This window comes from Dasypus novemcinctus, chromosome 20 (assembly GCF_030445035.2).
Source record: "Dasypus novemcinctus isolate mDasNov1 chromosome 20, mDasNov1.1.hap2, whole genome shotgun sequence".
In the NCBI taxonomy this organism is placed as follows: domain Eukaryota; kingdom Metazoa; phylum Chordata; class Mammalia; order Cingulata; family Dasypodidae; genus Dasypus; species Dasypus novemcinctus.
The window spans coordinates 24,134,955-24,162,141 of record NC_080692.1 but is presented as its reverse complement, the minus strand read 5'-3'; the positions used below and the strand labels follow the sequence as shown (position 1 = coordinate 24,162,141).

Sequence of the window (27,187 nt, the reverse complement as noted above, 5' to 3'; positions counted from 1 at the left end):
TCTTGTCAAGTGTCAGTTTTCTGGGTGGTTCTGGCCTAACCCAGGCTTTCCATTAATCATTCTTTATGTAGATGGTCTAATTTCCACCCCAAGTCCTTTGCTGGTGGTGTTGGGGTGTATGTGTGAGGAAGGGATGTTGGAAGGAGCCTGGGAGGGGGTTTGGGGTGGGGCTCAAGGCACCAGGGAACAGGGAAGGGTCCAGCACTTGACCCTGCAGGTTCCATCAACACACTGTTGACTGTCTCCCGAACACCTTCTGCTCCATTGTTTTCCAATGACATCCTGTTTCTGTGCCTCTAGAAGGCGACTTCATATGCTTCCTGAATGCCTGGGGACCTTGTTCACATCCTGGTAAAGTGCTTTATGTCCGGCTTGAAGGACCACCTGGGGCAGAGGGGAGGCCCTTTCCTTGATCCTGGCTCTGGTCAGGCCACAGGGCCAAGGCCAAGCTTCAGAGCTGCCAGCCAGTCAGGGACCAGGAGCTGTAGGGGGCCTGGTTCCCCGGCTTTGTAGAGATGCTCTTCCTAAGCCAGAGCTGCAGGATCTAGCTCCCAAATCAGCCCAAGGAGAGCCATAAATAACCAACAGCCTCTGAGTCACTTCCCCTGCCTGAGTCTGCATTTACCCATCAAATGCATTTCCCCAGCAAAATGGTGCGGTCAGACTAGATATCTGGACTATCTGAGTTTGGAGGGAGGATTAACTGCTGCAGAATCACAAGGGTGGACCTGGGGTGTTCGTAGAAATGTAGGTTAGGGGATTCCAGAAGGTGCCCTGTCTGACTCTGCTTGCTTCAGAGGTCCTTGGATGCCTCTTCCCACGGCATGCTGGGGAGGCCCAATCCCCACTAAGCCCTGACGGTGAGCTCCAGGGGCCTACAGGAGCACGGGCGAGCTTCACTGGCACACTCTGGCCTCTTGGGGTGGATGCCCAGCCTCTCTCTTCCTAGGGATTTCTGGGCATGCCAACACAGAAGACGCCCAAGTCTGGGAGGCCCTTTGGGCTTGCTGGTACTTTCTTGTCACTCATCTTCCTCACCGCTGTACATCATCACCTCTCTCCACCCTGCCTTCTGCAGGGAGGGAGTGAAGCAAATGGCACATAAGGGCCTTTAGCATTTTCTCTTGTATTAGTGGTTCATGGAATTCGAAGCACTCAGTGTGTGGGCTCTGCCCCTATGACCAGAGTAGACCAGTAGCTTTCAATTGCAGGAGATTTCCCCCCAGAGGATATCTGGCAATGCCTGGAGACACTTTTGATGGTTACAATGGGGCTGGGGGTGGGGAGGGGACGGGACAGGGGACTGGTGCTACTGGCATTGAGTGGGTAGAGGCCAGGGTTGCTGTCAAACCTCTTCCAATGCATAGGGCAGCCCCTCACAACAGAGAATTATCCAGTCCTGTATGTCTGTTGTGCTGAGTGGAGAAATCCTTCTGGAAACTTAGGCCTTGGTTTCATCATTTGTAAAATGGAGTCAACTTAGATCAATGTTTTTCAGACAGACTCAAGACCCACAGGTTATCACAAAATTAATGGTTATAACCAACATTTTGAAAAATGGGATGAATAGAATAGAAAATATCAGAAAATACCAGAATGCATGGCATGTGGTAGGGGTAGCTATTGTTATGTGAAACGTGTGTGTGTGTGTGTGTGTGTGTGTACTGGGCTAGGTAGTAAAATGTTTTTTTACTCTGAATTCTGGGCAAAAAAGTTTGAAAGCCACTGTTTAGCTGATCTCCAGGATCCTTCCAGCTGCCACCTTATGTTTCTCTGAATTGTAGGCTTCTCCAGGATCCCCTTTCCAGAATCCCCTTGCCATCCCCTTGCTGTGGGTGTAGACTGGCGACTCTTAAACCTCCCTCAGCCCTCTGGGTTAGGAATTCTGTAGGTTCTGTGGACTGAGGGTGGGACCACGGGATGACAATCCATGCCCCATGCCTCTCTGAAGCCCCCTCCCCCACACTGCTCTTTTGGTTTGGTGTCACACATTTGTGGAGCAGGTGAAAACCTGGGTCAGCCAGGCCACCTCCCCGATGGAGCTCAGCTGCCTGTGCCCGAGGTCCCGGCCTCACCCAGATGCAGCCCTGCGGGCTCTGGGCAGGCTACCCCCTCTGCTTCCCAGTGCTGACCCCTCCTGGGGCCACCCAGAACAACCCTTCAAATACTGGGCAACTCTGAACTGATGGACAAGTTACCCCAGAAGCGGGCCGCCCGGGTGGACCCAGGTTCCTAGCAGGGAGAGGGGGGGTGGTGGTGTCAGGCTTCCTTCATGATTTCCTGGAAAATGGCTCCAGCTCCCCTTCCCACACAATGGGTGCCTCGGGACCCTGTCTTGTATTTCTCCCAGGTCCCTCGTGCTTGATTTTCTGCTTCTACTGAACTCTTGGCTTATCCTTAAACCACAGGCCCTACTTTCAGTTGTTGGAGACAAATGACCTGCCCAGGTGATTTTTACATTCTTGAACGCCAGAAGAGTCACGGCTCTGCAGCCACAGGGCGATGGCTCATCCTAAGTCACCTGGTTGTGTCCCAAGTATCCCCTACCGGCCACGCAGCCCTGGATGGACTTGTTTACATGGCCCTTTCTGAGTCTGAGTGAGAGGGAGAGGCTGAGAGGAGAGGCGCCCGGGGAACGCTTCCTGTTTCCAGGAGCGGGAGGGCTGTGGCCCAGGGGCCAGGTGCAGACTAAGTTGCCCAAGGAAGTGGGGACAGAGCGGCCCCACCCAGCTACCCTGGAGATCCGGGGGTGGGGAGGGAGATATACTGGAGACGAGGGGCTCTGTGGTCACAAGGGCATGGAGACCCAGACCTCTTGGCTTGTTTGCCACCCCTGCAGCAGGTGGGGAATTCTCCTGTTCTCCCAGGTGTCCAGGAAAGACGTTCCTTTCGGGCCCTGTTTTACTGGCTCAGCCCAGGCTGGCGTGTGGGGTTCAGGGTGTCAGCCCCAGAAGAGGCTGGAGGAAGGGGCTTGGTCTCTGGCCCACTGCACATGCTCAGGGATCAGGAATGCACCTGAGGGATTGCAAGCTGGAGGTTACCAGGTGTGCCATTTGCTTGTCTGTGTTTCCAACATTTTATTATGGAAATTTTCAAATACAAGAGCATCACATGAAGATCTGTACACTTGCCACTCAGATCTGCCGCTAGTGTTTACAGTCTTTGTCCCGCCACTTACTCATCCAGCTCTGTTTGTTTTTCTTTGGTTAATTCCTTAGTCTCTGGAGCTTTGCTCAACTTGTAAAGCTTAGCTTGCTGCAAAAATGGCTTCCAGTGAAAACGCAGGGCAGGCAAGCCTCCCCAGCGCAAACAAGAGAAAAGCCTCCTTCCGGGCTGGCAGCTCCTTTTCCTCCTGACGGTCCTGGCCCGGAGCTCTGCGGAATGTGGCTCGTGGACCCCGGGGTGCTCGGCGAGCCCTTCCTGGGGCTCTGTGAGCTGCCTCTGGTATATCATGCAGGACTCTGGTCTTAGAAAGGGCTGGGTGCCTCCTTGAAATCATGCCAGAAGTGAGTCAGTTTTCCAGCTGATTCTGGTTTGTGTATTCGTATCTGAGTGGGTGTGGGTGTATGTGTACATGTGTTGGAGTGCCTGTGTGTGTGTATAGGTATCTATGGATGAGTGCATGTATGTGTGTGTGTCTGTATGAACGTGTGCCTGAGTGTGCGTACATGTGTGGATGTATATGTGTGTGAGTATGTGGACATGTATGCCTGCCAGGTGGTTGTCATTCCCTGGCAGCCTCGGTCTGGCTCACACTCCCATTTGGGGACCTTCTCCTCTGAGACCCCTGCTGGCTGTAAGCGAGGAGACCCTTCCTCAGCACTCCACCAGCGGCCCTGGCCACATGCGCCACCTCAAGTCAGCAAACTGTCCCAGCAGTCCTGGACCTAACTCCACAGATGGCCTTGCTGCTTCTCTGTCGAGGAGCCGAAGCCCACGTGGGGGAAAGCATATTTCCTCGTTTCCCAGGCTAACCTTTCTACCTGGGTCCTATGGGGTCCCTAAGGCACCACCAGGGACCCCTCCAGCACTGTGCCCCCACATTTGACCCCTCTTTGCCCAGCACCTTCCATCTTTCCTGTTTCCCTTTTGGAGACTCAGACTCTCCTGCTCCTTCTTTCTTACCGCCGGCCAGTGACCTCTGATACCCAGGGCCCCGCGCAGGCCGCCGTCCTGACTGCCAGCTCAGGACCGGGAGGTCTTGTTAACGCCATCACGAAGGTGCCTCTTGCCTGTTCCCCACACTTCATGCCCACTGCGGCCACCCTCGTCTCTGCGGTTACCCCATCACATCCGGATATTGTCAGAGACAATTTTAGCATGTTTTTTGGCTATACACACACCTCTGCCGGCAATATTAATCATATACTGTGTCCTTATTAAGTTCCAGGTACCCCGTGAGGTACTTCATCCACAGTCTCTCTGACCATCTCCCAGAGATTCAAATTCAGTAAAATGTGGCGGGACTTGTGAATCTCCATTTTAAATAAACAGCCCAGAGGTTCTGATTTGGTTGCCCTAAGACCACATTTTAAATAACATTACCAATATCTCACATAATTGCTTCAAGCTGTGGCCCTACAGTGGTGTCTGATGGCTGCACGAGTGTCTTATCTTTGTACCTACTCTGTAGACTTCTGGAGGGAAGAGATCAGGCTTTTCATTTTTCTTTTATGAAATATAGAGGACCCACAAGAGGTTATATTCCCAGGAGACAGTCAATAAATATTTTTAGATGAATGGGTGGATGAGTGAGCAAGGCGATTTTTAGGGAGATTTTTGTTGCCTATTTGTTAAGTCTTTTGGGAGAGTTTTCTGCTAAGATTTGATTTTAGAGATAATGATTATAAATTTATTAACTACTTAGCGTTTGTGCTTTTGTGTTTATATGCGTGTGTGTGTTTTGGTAAAAATTGCCCCTCCTGACTTTTCTATTTCAGGGAACTTCCAAAATGGCAAGAGAGTGAGCCTATCTGTTTATCTCGGAGAATTTTTTGACATCCATTTGTTTGTCAATGGCACTGTGATCCAGGGGGGCCAAAGGTAAGTAGAACCCCAAATTAGAAAGGACCCTGGGGATCCTCTTGCACCCCATTCATTTTTCAGATGAAGGTGTGGGGGCCAAGAGAGAGGATGTAGAGGAGCCCAGGGGAAGGAGGTAGCCTGACTGGGTGAGAGCTCAACCTCCCAACTGCTGGGGCCTCCGACCTTGGTCACATGGCACCGTGAACTTAACCCCATGGTCTGAGGTCTGGGTTGGAGGGTGGGAGGGTGAGAAGCCCATGTCTTGAGCCCATGTCTTTCCTCTGCAGGGTCTCCATGCCCTATGCCTCCAAAGGTCTGTATCTAGAAACTGAGGCTGGGTACCACAAGCTGTCCAGTGAGGCTTACGGCTTTGTGGCCAGGATCGACGGCAGCGGCAACTTCCAAGTCCTGCTGTCAGACAGATACTTCAACAAGACGTGCGGGCTGTGTGGCAACTTCAACAGGTTCTCTGAAGATGACTTTATAACTCAGGAAGGTAAGCTAGTCTGAGATACCTTTTTCCTAAAGCATGGCTATGCAGGTTACCTCTGGCTCCCAAACCTTCAATAACCTCCTGCCTCTGGCTTTCCAGCCTCCCCAGGATTCTCATCAGTTTATCTCGTTGCCCTTATCTCTTAGCATTACACCTCACAGCCTTGACCGCTGGTCAGTCCAGCTCTTGGAGCTCCTTAAGCCTGGCTTTGTTCAAGTTTCAATTCCCCTTAGCAATCCAGACACGGTAGGGGGTTGGTAAATGCTTGATGGTTTGAACAGACCCTCTTGAGCCCACTACAGTGGAATGGATGAAATCCATATAGAATGGGCCTCCACACTACCCAAAGAGACCATGTGTGTGTATGCGTGTGCTCATGAGCAACAGGAGGTAAAATGGATAATTTGATAACTGCTACCAATCATTACTCTTTTAAAAATAAGTTTAATCAAATAAACATCTACTTAGTGATATTTCCTTGCTAAAGCTGAACATTTGAATGTCAGTTATCCTTCCTCGTGACCCAGCTATGCTCCGATTAAGGGATAGGTGTGTAGAGAAACAGCTGACCATTCCTTTCATTGGACTGTACCACGTGGGAAAGTAGCAGGATCATTTGTTTCTGTCTTCTCCAGCACTGGTATCTAAAATTTTTATTGTCTTATATGAACACTTAAGGCTATAAACTTTCCTGTAAATACTACTTTAGCAGCTCTGGACACATTTTGATATGTAACATATTTTCATTTAACTCTATGAATTTTCTAATTTCCATTTGGAGGTTTTTTTTTTAAAGATTTATTTATTTTTGTTGATTTCTTTTCCCTTGCCCCCCCCCCACTTGTCTGCTCTCTGTGTCCATTCACTGTGTGTTCTTCTGTGAACCGCTTCTATCCTTTTCAGTGGCACTGGGAATCCGCGTTTCTTTTTGTTGTGTCATCTTGTTGTGTCAGGTCTCCATGTGTGTGGTGCCATTCTTGGGCAGGCTGCACTTTCTTTTGTGCTGGGCGGCTCTCCTTATGGGGTACACTTCATGCGTGTGGGGCTCCCCTATGCGGGGGACACCCCTGCGAGACATGGCACTCTTTGTGAGCATCAGCCCTGCGCATGGGCCAGCTCCACACGGGTCAAGGAGGCCTAGGGTTTGAACCACAGACCTCCCATGTGGTAGGCGGGCATCCTATCCATTGGGCCAAGTCTGCTTCCCTGGAGTTCTTTTTTAACCTATAAAGGATGTTTAAAATGTCCAAAATATATAGGACATTTAAAGTTACCTTTTAATAATTGATTTCTAAATTAAATTAGAAATTTGTGGACACGTGCTTATGGCTAGTTCATGATCTATTTTTGTAAATGTTCCATATATGCTGAGAAAGAATGTGTTCTCTGATTAATGCAGGAGTCCATTTATATTTGTTGAACTGTTATTCAAATATTCTATATTTTTACTGTTTTTGTCCATACAAGTAAACTCTAGAACAATCTTATCACCTCCAAATTACCTCTACTCCTTTATAGTTGATCCCTCCCCTAACTTCTAGCTCCTGGCAGTCACTGATTTTTTTTCCTGTCCCAAAGCTTTGCTTTTTCCAAAATTCATATAATCATATAATATTTAACCTTTTAAGCCTGGCTTCTTTCACTTAGCATAATCTATTTGAAATTCATCCATGTTATTGCATAGATCAGTAGATTGTTCCTTTTTATTGCTGAACCACAATACACATTTATTTCCACAAAATGGAACTTAGAAAGTGAGAACCACAGTTTGTTTATCCATTCACCAGTTGAAGCATCCTTGGTTGTTTTCACTTTTTGTCAATTATAAATAAAACTGCTATAAACATCCATGTATAGGGCTTTGTGTAAACATACGCTTTACTTTTTCTGGCTAAATATCTAGAAGTGAGATTGCTGGGTGGTATGGCAAGTAAGTATATATATAACTTGATAAGGAACTGCCAAACTGTTCTCTCCAAAGTGGCTGTACCATATGCATTTCCACCAATGAAATATGAAAGTTCTATTTGCTATACATCCTTATCAGCATTTGGTTTTACTGTTTAAAAATTTTTTAGAACAATTTTGATAGATATGTTGTGGTATTGCATTGTACCTGACTATTGTAACAATAACTTGATATTTTATCTTCTTACTGGAAACTTTGCCTCTTTTTATTTATTTTATATCAAATATGCTGTTGATTTATTTGAATTTATATTTACTATCTTATATTGTGTTTTTTACTATTACTGCTTTTTCTATGACATTTCTTTCCCTACTACCCTCATGTCCTCCCCACACCCTGTTCTGCTTTCATTTGGACTGAATGAATTTTCTCTATTCTTTTTATATGTCCTTCAATTGGCTTGGAAATTATACACTCTATTCCTACGTTTTATCATTTTCTCTTATGATTTTAAACTGCATTCTTGACTTAACAAAGTCTAAAGTAAATTCATTTCTTTATCTTCTTTCCAGTAAAAAGATCTTTAAATATTTTAATAGTTACTCTCTCCCATCTTAAATTGTTTTTAACAGTCACTTTCCCCCATCTCAAACTGTATTTTTGCCCTTATTTTAGTGCTACCTTGTATGAATAACCATTACATTTTACAACATTATTATTGTTTTGTACAATCAGTGCTTGCTTAGATAGACCTTCATGTTCAATAGGCTCTTTGCTCATAATTACTTCTTGCATCTTACTTCTTTCTTCTGGGTTCAACTTATATTTTCCTGAAAAACACCTTTTAGTAGTTGCTTTATTCAGGGTGTGGTAGAGAAAACTGAAACAAATACAGTAGCATTCCTATATGATACTTTAACTGGGTGTAGTATTCTCAGATGACAGTTATTTCTCACAATACTTTGTAGATGTTATTCCATTGTTGCTGCTAATAAGTATGCTGTCAGTGTAATTGTTATTTCTTGCACATAATATGTTTTTTCTTTTTATGTATATCACCTTTTTTTGGGGTATTCTGGAATTTCATTATGTTATGTCTAAGTGTTGGTTTTATTTTTAAATATCTTGCTTAGGACTTATTACGATTCTTGAATCAGATGATTCATAGCTTTCATCAGATTTTTTTAAATTTTGGCCATTTTCTCTTTGAATATTAACTTTCCTCATTTCTCTGTATTCTCTACTTCTGGAATTCTTAGCTATACATTGGGTATTTTTAATGCATCTTTTTTTCTCTTTACACGACTTCTATTTTCTTATCTCTTTATCCCTCAGTGTTGCTCTGAGGACAGGTTGCTTAGATCCTATGGTGTGCTCGTTTTGACTGATGAGAACTGGCTGTGTGCATCTCTTCCTAATTGGCATTCAGTAACATCATGTTGGTAGCTTGAAATTGACCACGATGGGAGTATTTACACAATGGAAATCAGAAAATGTTACAGATCAGGCCTCTCCCCCCTCCCTGCCCCAATTTCCTAAGAGCTGGCTTACCAGCTCATCACTGGTTATAGCTATATTCTAGTTTACTAATTCTCACTCACCTCTGTCTAATCTGCTGTCTAAATCATCAATTGAGTTTTTTTTTTTTTTTAAAGATTTATTTATTTAATTTCCCCCCCTCCCCTGGTTGTCTGTTCTTGGTGTCTATTTGCTGCGTCTTGTTTCTTGGTCCGCTTCTGTTGTCGTCAGCGGCACGGGAAGTGTGGGCGGCGCCATTCCTGGGCAGGCTGCTCTTTCTTTTCACGCTGGGCGGCTTTCCTCATGGGCGCACTCCTTGCGCGTGGGGCTCCCCCACGCGGGGGACACCCTTGCGTGGCACGGCACTCCTTGCGCGCATCAGCACTGCGCATGGCCAGCTCCACACGGGTCAAGGAGGCCCGGGGTTTGAACCGCGGACCTCCCATGTGGTAGACGGACGCCCTAACCACTGGGCCAAAGTCCGTTTCCGATTGAGTTTTCTTTTATTCCATTGACTATATTTGTAATTATTAGAAGGTAAATTTGGCTCTTTTTCAGTTCTATTATTTTTTCTTACTGTCTTGTTCTTTTATCATGTTTTCTATTTCTTCTTTATAACGTTAATTTAAAATGTATTTACTTTAGAGCCTTTTTGGGGGATCTAATCCTGCTATTTTTGTGTCTGTTGACTCTTGCTCATAGTGTCTTGTTTCCTGTTTGATAGTTTTGGACAGTGAGCTCGTCTCTAGAAGGTTTTCAATATGGAGTTACTGAATCTCAGAATAAATAATAATTGTAGTCTCAATTCCAAATGAGGGCTTTCTCACCACTCCAAATTCTCAGGTGCCACTTTTCTTCCTTCTATCCAGAACCCAGAAAAAGGAAACATGCTTCCTAATTGTCTTCCTGCTTCTCAGAGTAGATTTCTTTTTCTTATCCATTCTTTCATGGAGGTGTAACCCTTCAAGAGTCCCAGCTTCATAAAATGTCTCAGGTCCACATCCCCACATCACAGACCTGAGACTTATTTCCAAGTTTATAGTGCTGTTGAAATCCAAGCTCCTTGGTTGGTAAGGTTTTCACCATCACTCTAACAACCTATAACCAGAACATCAAAAATCATGCTTGCAAGTTCTGTTTTCAGTTTTCTCTGCTTCTCTTTCCCTTCATTCTTCTCCCCAGTTTTTACTTTTTGTCTCTTGGAATTCTTTCTGCTTTTTTGTGAGAATAGTCAAAGATTCAAAGGATGTTTGACATATTTTATAAAGGCTGCATTTTTATGTCCTTTGTAGTGGCACAAATTTTAGACTTTTCTAATCTGCCCCATTGCCAGAAATTATCTTTCTTCTTTCTTATTCTAGGCTCTTAGGTTTAAAAACCCCAAAATAGGACTTAGGTTATTAGGGAACAGGTGATGTTTGTTGTCACGAAGTCAGGGGTCTGGTGACATTTTGGGAATCACCCTAAGAGGACAGTGGGTTTAGATCTCTTCAGTTGGTAACGACTCAGTGATTTTTATCCCCAAACAGACTTCTTTCCTGACATCATGGTAGTCTGCTCAGATTGGCTTCAACTCTGGTTCTCAGAGAGTTTTCTCTAAGCAAGAATTTTTAAAATTCCATCTTTTTAAAAATTTCACTTCATAGGGATCAGGTCTGGAAAGGATCTTAGAGGTCATCTAGTTTACCTCCTCATTTTACATATGAGGAACTGAGCTCAGAGGAATGATGGGATCAACCTAAGATCACAAAGGGTAGTAGAAGGAGAGCTGAGACCAGCTCCCACGGTCTCTTCTGTGCCACCAAAGCCTCTTCTGTGCCAGCCTCCCAGTTCTTTAGTTGGTTTACTAGAAAATACACAAGCCTGTGTTGCACAGAGTGACTAAGCACCCATGGACCACTTATCACAATGTCTAGCACACAGCAGAAACTTCACAAATTTAAGTTCCCTTCCTTTTGGCTTTTCCCATGTAATTCATTTTCTGGCTGCCATAACAAACTACCACAACTTGCTGGTTTAAAACAACAGAAATTTATTCTCTCCCAGTTCTGAAGGTCAGATGTCTGAAATCAAGGGGCTGCGGGTTTCACTCCCTCTGGAGGCTCGAGGGAAAAATCTGTCCTTGCCTCTTCCAGGATCTGTCCGCATTCCTTGGCATTCTTTCTGTTATGCTGCATCACTCCAATCTCTGCCTCTATCTTTGTATTGCCTTCTCTTGTGTGTTTCTGATGTTGCTCTGCCTCTCTCTTATAAGGACACATGTAATTGCATTTATTGCCTGCCCCAGCAATCCAAGATAAGCTCCTTCTTTCAAGATCCTTAACTTAATCATACCTTTTGACATATAAGGTAATATTCACAGGTTCTAGGAATTAGGAAATTAATGTATCTATTTTTGGGGGGGAGGCATTATTTTTCTGCCTACTATACCCCAAATGCATACTGACTATACTTCCAAAGCCTTGATTTTCTTTTCTTTCCCCTGGGCATAGTTTATTTCCTATACCCAAGTGCATCGTTTTACCTTGAAACATTCTTCATTCTTCTAGTAGTGCTCCACTAACTCTTCGTAATGAAGATTCAGTAGTGCTCTTAGGCACCCAAGTAGGCCCGGGAGACCTTCACAGTCCATTCATTGTGGGCAGCTGACATTGGGATGAATGCTCTGAGTACTGAAGTGCAGACACCTTGAGAGCCTGGAGGATGCAGTGACTGGCAGGCCTTAGGTGAGGGGCCACATCCACCAGGAAGTCAGAAATAAGAGAGACACTATGCACTGAGTTAGGGAGCTCACAGTTGAATGGGAGATGAGGACAAGCAAAAAGAATATTAACACAAAGTGTGATGAGAGCTTTGTGAGAGGGATGCCAAGGTGCTGAGCTCACAGTAAGGACTTACTCAACCCAGGGTGAGGTGGGGGAAAGAGAGTATAGCTAGTTCAGGAAACCTTCATGGAAAAAGGGGTTCTTGAACTGCTTCTCAAAGAATGAGTGGAGCTAGCCACAGCAACGAGATGTGGAGAAGGGGCCGCTCAGAAGACGTCTCTCCTGTCGTCTTCCTCCCTGTGCCCATCCGTCTAGATGGCAGTGGCCAAACATTTGCTGAGCTCCGAAACCTGTGCCCCCACAGTGTCATGCTGAGCATTGTACAAATACTTCTCACCCGGATGCTTACGCTCTCAGCTAATGCAAGGTTGCCACGGGTAATGGCAGACTCTAGTTTTCACTCAGAAATCCTGGCATGGGCATATCTGTGGCTTCATTTTCCTGAAACTCTGCTCCACAGGGACCTTGACCAATGACCCCTATGACTTCGCCAACTCCTGGGCCATGCACAGTGGAGAAGAGCGGTGCCAGCGGGCCTCCCCTCCCAGCAGCCCATGCAACAGCTCCTCTGGGGAAACACAGAAGGTGGGTAAGCCCAGCTCTTCTGGGCCTGGACGTGGGCTAATGAGTAAGTACAGTGGGTGACTATTTATACTTTTTCTTTATACTTGTATCGCTGTCAGCACCTGCCAGGGGGTTGAAAGACAACCATGCCTTTTTTTCTTAAAGTAGTGCACAAAACAGTTGCTGTAAACTACAAGAATAGGAGCAGGAAAGCCCTGAGCTCTCTTTTTGTTCCCCGAGCTCTTATCAGCCCATTCTGCAGGAAGGGGCATTGCTTTACAGCTGGGCAAAACGTGGGAGGAGTGGAATGATGCCGGGTCTGAAGTGACACTGCTCAGATGTCATGTTAATTTCCTGAGGCTGCTAGAATACATGATCCGACCTCTGAAATGACAGGAATGTGTTCTCTCATGGCCCTGGAGGCCCAAATTTGGAATTCCATTTCCCCAGGCAGAGAGGAAGGTGGCACAGGGCCGCGTTCCCTGGGGAGGATCTGGGGGAAGTGTTCCTTGCCTCCTCCAATGTCTGGTGGCTGCTAACATTCCTTGGCTTGTGGCCGCATCACTCTAGGCTCTGCCTCTGTGGTCACATGGCTGCTCCTTCTGTCTGTCTCAGATGTCCGTCTGCCTCTCTTACAAGGGCATGTGTGGTGATATTGAGGGCCCACCTGGATAACCCAGGATGACCTCGTTTCCCAGACCTTAACTTCATCACATCAGCAAAGCTTTACCACAGAAGGTGTCGTTTACAGCAGGATCCAGAGATTAGCACTTGATATTGTGGGGGATGGACATTTTTTCAACATACCACTAATGTGAGGCCAGAGTCCAGTCTCCATCCCAGAACTCTGGCTGCTTCTCTTCATTCAGGCAACAATCATCGATCAAGCCTCCAGGATGTGCCCGGTGCTGTCCTGGGGAGAGAATGTGAGCAGAGCTAGCGGGAACCCTGTCTTCAGGGGGCTTACCCTCTAGTAAGGGCCCCAAACCTCAGGAATCATAAATACGTGAGCAAAACCAAACTGGGGCAGGGGCCTGGATGGGTCAGGGTCCTGCAGGAGGCCTTGGCACACTGACATTAGGATCATTTTGGGGGAATTTAATAAAGAGAGGGTGAACACAGGTAGGGGCAGAGTGTAGGGAGGCCTGGGGGGAGGCAGGCAGACCTTGGAGACTGGAGCCTGCCTGGCCAGAGCTAAGCCTTTGTTGGGGGTGAGCACCAGCCTGACGGGAGCTGGGAGAACAGAGACCCCGACCCCGTTCTCCCTTCCTTTGGGCCTCCCCATCAGCAAAAGGCCAACGGGAAGCCAGAAGTCCTGGGTGCCTGTCCATACAGGCCAGCCTTAGGGGGTGCCGGGCAGGTGGAGAGGAGTGGATTGGTGATGGGTGGCGGAGATGGAGGGTCCCAGGATGGGCTCCCAAAGGAAAATGCTTGAGAGAGGGAGCTGACGTGGCTTGCGGGTGGGCCCTGAGGTTTCGGGAAGGAAGGTTGCCCTGAAAGCTGAGAACTGAAAGTTGAGTGGAAGTAAGAGAGGTAAAGAGGTGAGGTGGAGACTTCTGGGCAAATGGAGAAGCCCGCGATAAAAGCCCTGAGCAAAGAGGGGGCTTGGCAGATTTGAAGGACTGAGGCTCAAGCAGCGGGGCGTGAGAACCAGCGGGAGGGGCCCGGCTAGGGGAGGGTGGAGAGGTGGGTGGAGGTCTGGCTGGCAGTGTTGGTGGGTCCGTTAAGGAGTTTGGTCCTCTCTCAAGTGGCAAAGGGACATCCTGGGAAGGTTTGGGACAGGACGTGGGGTCAGACTCACATTTTGAAAAGGTCACTGATGGTCATGAGAACAAGGCTAAGAGGGAGGCAGAGCAGATGTAGGGGTCCAGGGAGAGGAGGCGGATTGTGTGGTGGGAGATATGGAGGAATGGGGACTCAGCAAAGAGGCCCCTAGGAGGTAATGGAGGCCTCCGGGGGGCATGGGCGTTTGGGGTGCGGGAGGGAGGTATCCAGCCTGACTCATGGGGTCTGGCTTGTGGAAACGGGTGGACTCGGCACGTGGGAGGGGGCGGGGAGGCTGCGGAGCACCCCAGAGTATTTGGGCAGGTTGAATTTGAGGTGCCTGTGTGACAGCTGAGAGGAGCTATTGCTCAGCAGAGCTGCGTGTTGGTATCTCCTGGAGCTTGGAGGATTCTGCCCAGAAAGATGGAGCCCAGAGAGAAAATGGGGGTGCTGCGGGTGGGATGAGGGGGAGCCTTGAGGGGAAGGGGGCTGGCAGCCTTGGCGGGGCCCGTCAGGAGGAGGGTTTTCAAATGAGTCCAGTGGCAGGTGGGGGCGATTTGGTGGGAAGGACCAGAGCCTTTGCTCGTGGTGGCCTTGTAAGTCCAGGGGCGATGAGCTGGCCTGCTGCCTGGAGTGACAGGTAGAGGACCGTAGCCTCTTACTTTCCTTCTCGACTGCTCAGCATTATGTTTTTTTTCCTCTTTTTTCTTTTCCCCCATTAAGGGATCTTTAACCTGCCAGCCATCAGGCTGGCGTCTCCCTCATACCAAATGTCATTTCTCCCAAATTCTTTGTGGGCAGAGAGTTGTGACCACAGGCTCCAGTGCTTCACTCTGTGCGCGACAGGATGGCTTTGGGTGGAGCTAGTTTTCTTGGCCCTGGGCAGCGCCCCGGGGTGGGGGCTGAGGCTCCAGGGGGAAGAAGGGGCAGCGCCACTGGCCCCTGTACCGTCCTGAGACTCGGAACAGACAGGGTTGGTATCTCCAAGCCCGGGCAAGGCTGGAAAGATTACCCCAGGACTTTACTCCACGCACAAATCACACACACGTGTACATACACCTTAGCATGAGAATGCCTCATTATGAGCTGATTACTCACTGAAAGAGCCTTTTCCGTTTTCGTGGAACAATTCGACCTCCTGAACCAAGGCGTGTGTCAGGCCCAGGAAAATATCCTGCACTGACTCTAAATCCAGCTGCCTAAATCGTAATCACAGACAACGTCCAGCTCGTAAACAAGTACGTTCCCAGAGATGCCTCCCCCACCGGGCTTCCAGTGCCAGAGTGGTTCTAGACCCTGCAGCCGGGCCCCAGAAGCTGCACGTCCTGGACAGAGCCAAGGAATAGCCCTAAATTAGGCAGCTCTCACCCCTGAGATGACGGTGCCAGAAGGAAGGGGCGTTCCCTCTCCTTCCAGTAAAAGTTAGAAATGTCTGGGGCTTGCCCTTGGCAATCCCCCGAGTTCCTCTCACCCCTGGGCCCTGGCACCGAGCTGAGGATGTGGACTTGGGGTCAGGCCACTTACTGGCTTTAGAACGACACTTCCCTTCTCCCAGTCTCAGTTTCCACATTTGTAAAACCGGCCCAGGAGGAGGACCTGCAAGGCAGGGCTGTTGTGAGGATAAGGGAGAGATAAGGTGGGTAGGGGGTTCAGCCGTGTGGGGCTCAGTGGTGGGAGTCGTGGTGGTCGTTGTTGTTCTTACTACTGTTTAGCGCTCCCAGGGTCCCCGTGCTGGCCTGCTCTTCCCCCCGGAGCGGCCATGCTTTGTGAGGGAGGAGAAGCAGTGGAGCCTGTGCCGTGCTCTACGCCTAAGAGCACACGCTCATTCTGTCCCTCCTACCCTCGTCCGGGTTAGAACTCCCATTCCTTTCCGGTAGCTGAGCAGAGCTTGGAGTTAGGAGGAAATGAGGTGCCTAAATGCATTCACCCCGAGAGCCGGTTCAGTGACGGGAGCCACCGTTTCTAGAGCTGCTTATTAACCCAGATGAACTTTAAATTGGGTGCCCCCGAGGGACCATGAGCCCTGAGGAGGAAGAGGGATCCTGTGCTCGCTTTCCTCACCAAACTCACCCTTACTTACACTGTGTGCTGCCGGTTCACCCTCTTCCCTGCCCCTCGCTCCCATCAGTGTTCTCTAAGGAGGGTGCCTCAGGTGAGGTGGGGTGGGCATTTCCACGCCTGTACCTTGAATTCCGAAACAGCTCTTGGAAGGCGAAGACCCTGCCTTGCTTTATTTTGCAAACACAGGCCCCCGCAGAGCTTTTGACAAATGTTCTCCCACACTCAGAGTACAAAGGGGCCGTCTCGTTTATCCCTAAGAAGGGGGAGGTGACGGCAGGAGGTTCAAGTGGATTACCTGATGCCCCGTGGAGGAGGGAGGCGGAGGACCCAAGGGGAGCCTGGTTTGCCTCCCAGTGGCTTTCCGAGTCTGCAGCTGCAGCTCGCTACTCGCTTTGTCTCCTGGGGGGCACGAGAACACTTACTGGGAGCAGCTTAAGAAATTGGGTACCAACTGGGTCCAGACACTTTTCACCTCCCCAGGTGCACGCTCCTGCAAGCTCAGAACTCCCGGCTTCAGGTTGTTTACCCGAGACGCCTGGCTTTGTCTGGGCCAATCGGATCGTGACTCCCTATTGGCTAGAAAGCCAATCCCGACTCTTCCGGGAGATGATTAACGTGGTCCTTCGAATCCGTGGCAGCTGCTTAGGCCCACGGGGGCCCCTGGGTTCAGAAGTCAGGTGCGGTAACCGGGGCGTCGTTTACTAGTGTTTTGCATCGAACTTGTACCTCCAAGGGACTTTTGGAGTGGCAGGGTGTTCTGTGGGGGAGAATGCGTTGTTCTAAGAACTGTCCTGGACAGTAGCCTGAATCCTCCACCCCCCGCTCCTTTGTTTCTGGAATTTTCCATCTTTCCAGGGCTACAGCTCTCATTCTGAGAGCCAGCTCCTATTACTTCTACCTAGGGGATGAATGTTTCCTTGTTATGCCAACAAAACCCAGGGCCTCTCTCTACCGGGGCTGATAATGGCTTGCTTGATTGCTTACAAATTTGCAGTTCTTTCAGCTTTTCAGAGGTCAGGATTGCTGGAGTCTGGAGTGAAGGGTGCAGACCTACTAATAAAAGGTGCCAAGCTATAAATGCTGAAATAACTGACGTGAATTTGCAAGTAATTCTACACAATACACATTTAAGAAAGCTCCGTAGGGTTTTTTTGGTTTTGTTTTTTTTTTTTCCTTTGCCAGTCTGGGGAATATCCACAAGGGCTGACCCTTATCGTGGGACCTTGGGTTTGTCCTGCAGACTCATCTGCACCTTGCAGCCCAGGGCCCCGGAGGCGGGACCTGGCTCAGCTGGGCCATGCAGGGCTCTTGCCAACTAGAAAAAGGCAGCCCTTCCTCCAGACACTTTACCAGCCCCTGCTGGAAAATCAGCACAATAAACATTCCCGTGTCTGCTGCCAGGGGTGTGGACGGTTAGGGTGGTGTGGAGACCTTGGGTGTGTTGCCACTGTGAACTATGACCCGCAGAACTGTCCTCCGTGGCTCTGGCCTCGCTTCCCCTGGGAGGTGTGGTCACTGCAGCCCATCGTCCTAGGATCGCCTCCCCAGAGAGGGCACACTGCCCTTCTGCTTTAGCTCCTGCAGCCTGAGTGTCAGGTTCTCTCAAAGACAGTCTCTACTGGGAAAGCCGAGTGCACCACTTACTGCGCACCCCCCAGCGGGGAGTCATCCATCCGCAGCGTCAACCTCAGGCAGGTGGCTGGAGCCTAAGGAATGCCTTTCAATGAATCTGAGGCAGCCTAGACTCGGAGGAGGTTCTAGAAGACATCTGGTTCAGCTCCAACCCGCTGCATGAATGCTGCCCACAAACTATGCCCAGGTAGAGAAGGTATGCTGTGACCTTGGCCAGCTTGAGTCAAGGCTTAGAGATAGCCCTGCTGGGATCTTTCCAGCCATTGTGTGGAGCTCAGCCCTTTGCAGACCTTCTTGGCTTCCTGATGCGTCTCTCCTTTCTTTTTGTCTGCATTTCAAGTTAACGCCCTATCTCTCTGTGCTCCTGAATTCTGAAGAAGCAAGGTCCTTTCTGTGTGTTTTTTCCAGGTCTTATTCAGGAGTTCAAGTCCAATTGCACGCCATCAATCAGCCACTGGCCCCAGGTTTCCTGTTCTTCGCTGGCCTCCAAAGTTGGTGTTGATTCAGTCAACACAAATGTGTTCCTTCTTTTGTCTTGCTGCTCTTGTCTTCACATTCTCTGCCCCTCTCTTCCTCGTCCTGTAGAAACTTCTCCCCCTCCTTTGAACTAGCATGCTGGTCACCTGTAATTCTCTTCCCCCAGGAAATCACCTGCCTCTCACAAGCTGCCTCTCACAAGCTGACATTTGTAAATACTCATGTTTACTTTGACTAACCATAACCCGTTACCTCAATAGCCCAGAGAGGCACACAAACACCAAGCTATGGGGGACAAGGCGATTCACTCGTCATGTCCTCATTACATTTGTTCAGGCCTTTTATTTGTCGAGGACGTGCCCAGGTCTTTTTCTCGTTTCTGCTCACTGTCAAGCAGGAAGGTGAGCTCAGGCGTGTGGAGGGAGGTAATCTGAGCTCAGAGGACCACAAGGTGCTCCTGCACTGGGCCAGCCCCACCCCGGCACCCCACTCCTCTCCCTGCTTCTTCCCTTCACTAACTCGGGTGATTTGGCCTGGAATAGACTTCTCTCCGACACTGGGGAGAATTGTGTTACGTTTCTTTGCTCGGAAGGATAGTGATTCGTTGAGAGACTGTGTGCGGCAAGAGAGTCAGGCCCAGGGAAGTCAGTAAATCTCAAGGAGAGACCCTTGTAACCCAGGGTTTCCTCTGCAGGGAAAGGCGGGGGTTGTCAGATGACAGCAGGTGACCCGGCTTTACAGCCGGGGTGCCCAAGTGGTACTTAGCTCAGAGTTGGGGTTTGAACACAAGCGTGCGCACACACACATGCACCCACCTTTCCCCTTTTGCAGAGTAAGAACTGCAGCCTGAGGAGTGAGCTTTGATTTCACGTGCCTGACCGAGCCCCACAGTCCAGACCCAGCCCCGGCTTCACTCGATTCTCCGTGTGTTTCACTCGATTCTCCGTGTGTCTCTTGGAAGCTCCTTTCCCCCTCTGCCTCCCGGGCTTCCCTCTCTAAGGTGAACCTCTGCTCAGCACCTGGCTGAATGAGCGCGCTTCTCTGTTTGGACTAAACACACTCACCTGAGCATAGGGTTTGCTGAGGGGAATGAGCTGATGTGGTCCTGGGGGAACAGTGGAGGGGCCAGCGCTGTGTTGGGGTTCCAGCCTGATGGCAGAGATCAGGGCTTTCTTTTTTTTTTTAAAGATTTATTTATTTATTTCTCTCCCCTTCCCTCCCCACCCCCAGTTGTCTGCTCTGTTTCCATTTGCTGTGTGTTCTTCTGTGACCCCTTCTATCCTTATGAGTGGCACTGGGAATCTGTGTCTCTTTTTGTTTCATCATCTTGTTGTGTCAGCTCTCCCTGTGTGTGGCACCATTCCTGGGCAGGCTGCACTTTCTTTCACACTGGGCAGCTCTCCTTATGGGCGCACTCCATGCGCGTGGGGCTCCCCTACGCGGGGGACACCCCTGCGTGGCACGGCACTCCTTGCGCGCATCAGCGCAGCGCATGGGCCAGCTGCACACGGGTCAAGGAGGCCCGGAGTTTGAACCACGGACCTCCCATGTGGTAGACGGACGCCCTAACCACTGGGCCAAGTCCGCTTCCCTCAGGGCTTTCAGAGACACACAACGCTCCCCTCCCCCCCCTCCCCCGCAATTAAAGAGAACTTGGTTGTTTAGGGGACTTATCTGACAATCCCCCAAAGAAGGTTGGATGAGGCCCCAGTACTCAAGCATTCAGGACAAATGCCCCCCTAACCTAATGACTTGAACCACGTCTTCTCAGGTGCTTCCTTCGCTCTCTCCTTTCCCCTGGTGAGGACCAGAATGGGCAAGATTCTGATGGCGCTCTCCAGAACCTATTTATAAAGAGTTTTCATGTGGTTTGGGTGACACTAAGCATGTATAAGGTTTCAGCAACCATGAAAATAAGACAGGTGCTGTCATGGGTCAGTAAATGACAAATTGCCACAAGAATGGTTAGTCAGCAGCGGTGGTCTAGGAGCTTGGGGGAGTCAGCTTCCTAGCAGAGTGTCTTTCCTGGGTGGGAGAGGGATGGGTGGGGCGCTTATTGTGGCATTGCCCCCAGAGCTGGGGTAGACCCCAAACTGGGAACCACGGGGATGGTGCTGGGCCCTTGTCCTCCAGCCGGCTGAACCGGGCCCTTGTCCTCCAGCCGGCTGAACCTGAGCCTTGTCACTCAGCTGCCTCCCAGGAGCCCTGGAACAGCGGGTGAGGAGGGTCCTGTGGAAGGCTCCCTGGCCATCTCTCCGGGGCTTGCACCAGGGACATATCCAGTTACCCCACTTCTCAGCAGGTTATACCCCAACTATTTCAGAAGGAGGATGTCCAACTCCCCCAAAACCACCCATTTGGTGGAAATCCATCAAACTGCTTCAAAGGGTCTTTGTGAGTCAGATTTTGGAATGTGGGTGGGGCTAATTCCAGGCCAGCCAGATGATATAAATAGAATGAACAACACTTCCCCAACTATTCTTGCACTCTGACCAAGAGGAAACTATCCCCTGCTGCTGGAATGAATTCTTGGACCCTTTACTGTGGACCAGTTCCGGCTCCAGGCGCTTTCGCACCTCTTCCAGGGAGCTCCAGGGCACCCACTCCAGAAATGGAAAAACCAGGGCTTGGCTGAACAATCTTGTACTTATATGTTATGTTCTCCTTTCTTTGTTCACTTGGGTCCTAGGAATGCCTCTCCCCCTTTTCTTTTGTCAGCTCTTTGGGAATAAACACAATAGCTAGGCTTCAGATCACTCTGTTGCTTTTTCTCCTTCCCCTGCCTGCCACTGGGGAGATGGGCTTTTCTCTTCCCCTCCGTGAGCCGGCCTGGTGTCTCCAGCGAAGAGGCCTGGTCTTCTTTAATGAACTGAAAATGCAATTAGTTTGCACTGCAATTTGGTCTGCAGGCTCACCCAGGCAGGGGGAGGTCGTGGACTGAGGGGGCGGGGCTGGAGCTCTCTCACCAGCTTCTGGCACCACAGGCGGGAGCTGAAGAAAGACAGAGTAGCCGATGCTAGAAGGGTGCAAATTAGCTGACCCTGGTTTTGTGTCCCTGCCAGACTGCCTTGGCAGAGAGCTGAGAGGCCATTTTCCAGCTGGCTGTTTGGCTAGTATTGCCAGCAGACAAATGGTCCTAGTTACAAGCAATTGATTGCCTTTTCAGTTTAATCTCGTTTAATTTTTTTTTTTCCAGCAACCGTCTTGGTAGGTATTGCTCTCTATGTTAGTTAGGAGTATGTTCAGCTGTGAATGACTGAAAACCGAATGTAACAATTGCTTAAACAATATAGAAGTTTACTTTCCTCTCATATGAAGGAGTTCAGGGGTAGGCTGTCCAGGGTCAGGACAGGAACCCCTGGTGTCGGTGATCCAGGATCCTTCTGCACATTTCTCTGTTGCCTACAGGTGGAGCTTCCATCTCTTGTTCCAAGATGGTAACTCAAGCTCCAGTCATCACAAGCACATTCCAACAGTAGAAAGAGAAAGGACTAAGAAGGGCACACCCCACCCTTTTGAGGACATTGTCTGGAAATTGTACATAACAGTTTTGTTTATATCCTACTATGTGCAAAGATCACTCAATGGCTTCACCCAGCTGTAAGGCAGGTTGAGAACTTTTTTTTTTAAACAGAAAAAGCAAATATTTATTTAGAATGAAGAATACTTAAAAAGCACTGAAATATACTACAATTAGCATAACATCTAGTCAATAGAAAAATGATACAGCATTTTTCTATTTCTATTTTTATTTAGGGGTGTGCTTAAATATCTCCTTAGGAAGTCTTTCTCTGACTCTTTACCCAAGTAGCCTGCACCCTCTTCCTTAGTCTCTCTCTCTTTACTCTGCTTTCTTCTTCTCCATAGCACTTATCCCTCAGCATGATATACCTATTTTTGTCTGGTTTTATCTTCCTTCTCTGTAAGAGTGTAAACTCTATGAGGGCGAAGACATTTTCTGTCTTGTTTGCCATTTTCCCATAACTCCTAGAACACGGTAAGTGCTCTGTGAATGCTTGTTGGATAACTGCAGAAAATTTTCACTCAAAAATTTGATATTTAAAAAAATATGTGGAGTATGATCCAGTTTTTGTTTTAAAATAATAATAGTATATAAAAAAAGGACCAGAAACAGATCAAAATCTTCAGAGTGATTATCTTTGGAAGATAAAATTATGAGTAATTTTCATTTTCTTTATTCTTTTTTGATATTCCAGTTTCTGTTCCATGACGTATTTAAAGTATTTAAAATTCTAGCTTAGATGTGAAAATGCTCATAATGAAATGTGAGGTGAAAAAAGCTAGATACAAAATGATTTATCTAACATATTCTGAATTTAACCTTTTTTTAATTAAAAAAAAGATTTGTAGGAGATACAACAAATTAATAGTGTTACTTCAGGTTAGAGTAACAGGAGGATTTCATTTTCTTCCTTTTTTGTAATTCCATTTTTTTTTTAAGATTTATTTATTTATTTCTCTCCCCTTCTCCCCCACCCCCCACCCCAGTTGTCTGTTTTCTGTGTCTATTTGCTGCATCTTCTTTTGTCTGCTTCTGTTGTCAGTGGCACGGGAATCTGTGTCTCTTTTTCGCTGCATCATCTCGTGTCATTTCTATGTGTGGGTGGCGCCATTCTTGGGCAGGCTGCACTTTCTTTCACGCTGGCTGGGTGGCTCTCCTTCTGGGGCACATTCCTTGCGCTTGGGGCTCCCCTACGCAGGGGACACCCCTGCATGGCAAGGCACTCCTTGCACATCAGCACTGTGCGTGGGCCAGCTCCACCTGGGTCAAAGAGGCCTGGGGTTTGAACCGTGGACCTCCCATGTGGTAGACGGACGCCCTAACCACTGGGCCAAGTCCGCCTGTAATTCTATTATTTTAACATTAATTTTTTTTTATTGTGGTAACATATACAACATAAAATTTCCCATTTTAGCCACTTTCAAGTTTCTTATTCAGGAGTGTAAATTATACCCACAATGTTGTGCTGCCATCACTGCTCTCCTTTACCAAAACTCCTCCATCTCCCTAAGAGAAACTCTACACCCATTAAGCATGACTCCCCATTCACTTTACTCTTGCCCCCCAGTACCCTGTAATCCTCTTTCTGCCTCTGTGAATTTACTTATTCTAGATATTTCATACAAGTGGAGTCATAGGCTATCTGTCCTTTTGTGCTGAAATGTAATCTTTATTCCAAGTGACTATGGGTCCAGGTGAAAAGTTGAAAATTGGAGGTCTTATGACTCAGAAAGAAGGGGAGACGCGGTGCTAGGAAACCACTTTTAGCCTCTTCCCCATGACCCTGCTTTACAGAAGAGGAAGCAGGGGTCCAGGGAGTTGAGGCAATTTTCTTAAAGTCACACGGCTGGGAAGAGACAGGTTTGAAACTCTAACCCAACTATGCTTCTAAAACCTGCCGTATCCACTGTGCAGTGCTGTCCTCTCATCTGATCCTTTGGAAACAAGGTGGGGATGGGTGGGGTGAATTGAAGGGGTGGGAATCCGGTAATTTGTGGCTTGGTGATGCGTGGCTGAGCTGTGGAATGGAACCAGAGTTTGAGCCCTTGCTTAGTCGCTCCTTTCACAAACACAGCAGTGGTCAATTGGTTTAGTCTCAGGACTCCTTTCACTCTTAAAAATATTTGAGGGGAGTGAACGTAGCTCAGTGGTTGAGCACCTGCTTCCCATGCACAAGGTCCCGGGTTCAATTCCCAGTGCCTCCTTAAAAAAAAAAAAACAAACATACATATATATACATACATATATATATATTTGAGACCCCCAGAGAGATTTTGTTTATGGGGGTTATAACTGTTGACATCTACCATATTAGATATTAAAATGGAAAAATGTTAAACAATTAATTAAAAACAATAAAACCATCATATGTTGACATAAATAATATATTTTAAAATAAAAATAATTATAGATTCCAATAAAAAAATTAGAGAACAAGAATGGTATTGTTTCACAGTTTTGCAAATCCGTTTAAAGTCTGGCTTAATAGAAATCAGCTGGACTTTCCTATCCGCATCTGCATTCATTCTATTGTGACCTCACACGTCACGGAGCCTCTGGAAAATATCGCTACGCAGTCAGAGGACAGAGCAAAAAGGGCAAATAACATCTCCGTATTATGAAAATAGACTTGACCTTATGGACCCCTGAGGGGATCGTGAGGGTGCCTAGGGGGTTCCTGGACCTCTTTTTGAGAACCGCTGACCTAGTTAGGGCTCTTCCCTCTCCATGCCTTGGTTTCCAAATCTGACAGGCCATATCCACCCAGCCCTTCTCTGAGGAGATTCGTGTTCTTCGAAGGCATCTTCAGGCCTCTGAGGGGCCATTTTGTGGTGGCGGGTGATGAGGGTCTCTGAAAGCAGTTCTTAGGTGGGCTGGGAGAGAATGTAGTCAACTGCAGGGGCTGGCGGTCGGCCTCTCCTTAAGGCTAGGGGAGGAGCAGAGGGTCAGAGGAGGGACCCCTGGCCTGGGGCTTCTACCAGTCTACAGTCCCCATGACTCTCCAGGGAGCCAGGAGCACGTCCCGTCGCTCCGCCCACCCCAACCCGGACCTGCACGACCACACCCAAGTCCATGCAGGAACAGAGGGTGCGTGCATGTGAGGCCTCCCCAAACCATGCACTTGACTGAGTGATCGCCGGTGTGCTGGACAAATCCTAGAGGCCGTGAGACCTTCACGCAGCCACAGCCGAGGGGTGTGCTGAGGCAGAGAAGACAATCACTCAAGGAGAGTTTGGTTAGGTCTGTAATGCCACGGGGGTCATAGCCAACTGCTAAGGACCTGCAGGACACTAACCTATTCGAGGAGCGTCCCAGGGCCCTCTGGGCCTTTCCTGTGATGTCCGTTGACAACACGGGGCTGGAGGCCTGGGGTTTGGCTCGGCTGTAACGACTCTGCTTCTCCAGCACCTGGTTCTGCCTGCAAGACCCCCTCCTGCCCCGCAGGCTGAGTCTTACCCCCAGGCCCAGCTCAGACCTTGCCTCCTTTTAGGAAGCCTTCCCGGCATCTTGGCTGCCCTGATTGGTCACACCAAAACTGGCACGAAGTCATTAGACTGTCACATAGACATTCTAAGTGGAAACACCTGGTCCAGGTGGATCAGAAGTTTCTTAGCAGCTGGAGAGCACGGCGTGCTCAGACTCAGTCCCGTGAGGTTGATTCAGCACTTCCTAAAGGCCTGGCCTCTCTGTGTGCCCTGGGAAGCAGCTCCTGCCTGGAAAAACTCGCAGGGAAAAGGGGCGATGCCACAGAAATAAACAGTATCAGTTCCCGAGGAGGAGCAGCTAACCCAGTGGATGGGGACACGGGAACTCGATCAGAGAAGTCTCCCTGGAAAAGATGGTTCCCGAACTGGGGATGGAGCAGGAGTTAGCTGCAAGAGAAGGGCGAGTTGTGGGAGGACAGAGGAGATGGGAAGAGTGGATTTTATCCGGTAAGAGCCACCTGGGAGGTCCCAGAGCCCACACTTTAACCTTGACTGTGAGAAGTGCAGCTGTGAGCGTCCCTGAAGAGCTCTAAGGTTGTTCTTCTCTGTGGGTCAGAAAGACAGTGGGAACTGCGGCCAGTGAACTGGGATCCCTAAATACAATGGGGGTAAGGGGATCCCGGGTGGCAGGGGGCCACATGGCCGCACTTAATGGCTAAAGATCGTGTGGGCGTGGCTCCCGTGATGGACAGCCGAGCAGTCTGACTCGCAGAGATCCATGGCGTCGGCTAATTGGTCTTGGTGACCCCTAGAAGAGAAACAGATGAACAGTGTTCTAAATTCATACGGCCTGCAAAAGCAGGTCAAGTGAACAGCAGTCTAACTTGAATCGCCAAAACAGGGAGTCACAGCGCCTCAAGGAGCCAGTGTGCAGACCCCTTGAATAACGGGGAGGCTGGGTACCCTTTAGGAAGGACCTCTCCACACTGCTGAAAACTTACGCTGACTTTCTCTCAGCCTTCCCCAAAGGACCTACTGCCTTTTACCAGGGCGACTGTGCATTGGGGAAAGGGAAATAATCAGATTTTTCAGGGATTACTGGACACTGGTTCTGAACTGACACTAATTCCAAGAGACCCCAAATGTCACTAGTTAGAGTAGGGGTTATGGGGTCTGGTGACCACTGGAGTTGTAGCTCAGGCCCATCTCACAGTGGGTCTAGTGAGTCCCTGAACCCATCCTGTGGTTATTTTCTCAGCTCTGGAATGTGTAACTGGAATAGACATACCCAGAAGCTGGTGGAATCCCCACACTGCTTTCCTGATGAGCCTTGCAGGGGCTGGGACCATGTCTGTTGTATTCCTTGTACCAGGCACATAGTAGGTGTGCAATAAATATTTTTGAAGGAAACATTGGGATTTGTTCGGGGATCCATCAGTAACATTTGAGATGGGGAGCAGGAAGGGATGGGACTTTCCAAAGGGCTGGGACTTTGCTACGTAAGCGGGGGTGGGACATAGCCCGATTGGCGTTTGCGAAGGGCACTGCTGTTGGAGACCCGGAGCCTCTCAGTAAAGGCTTGCTGGGGAACTGTTCCCATCGCCACCTCCCTGCCAGGGCCCCTCCCGTGAGTCAGAGAGCACACAGGGCAACTTCACCTTGGATTCCTTCCTATGGAAATGACCCTGGCGGTGTCACCTGTGGCAGGAGGGGGACGGCTGCCCGATGTGGCAGGTCCGCCCCAGGTGCTGGGAGTCCTGCCCATGTCACACTGCGCTCAGGCTAGGAGACGCCGCTCAGGCGGCTGACAGTGCGATGACAGACTTTCCTTTTTGTTTCTGATGAGAAAGAAACTCCTGCCAGCTCTCAGGTGCGGACGGATAGAGGTCAAAGGAAATTCTTTTACGAAAGGCGTTGGCTGTTTCTGCAGAAATCCACTCCCATCCTGCAGGCAAATCATCAGAACATACC

At 48.8% G+C, this 27,187-nt stretch overlaps 1 protein-coding gene across 2 annotated transcripts in view; it reads left to right on the top strand.

The window, feature by feature from the left end:
* The window catches only part of VWF (von Willebrand factor), a 137,126-nt gene that overhangs the window by 6,881 nt on the left and 103,058 nt on the right, over window positions 1–27,187 (top strand). For both annotated transcript variants that reach the window (XM_058282316.2, NM_001281306.1), the window contains 3 exon segments: window positions 4,941–5,043; window positions 5,313–5,521; window positions 12,231–12,355. In XM_058282316.2, the coding sequence (XP_058138299.1) occupies window positions 4,941–5,043; window positions 5,313–5,521; window positions 12,231–12,355 (437 nt within the window).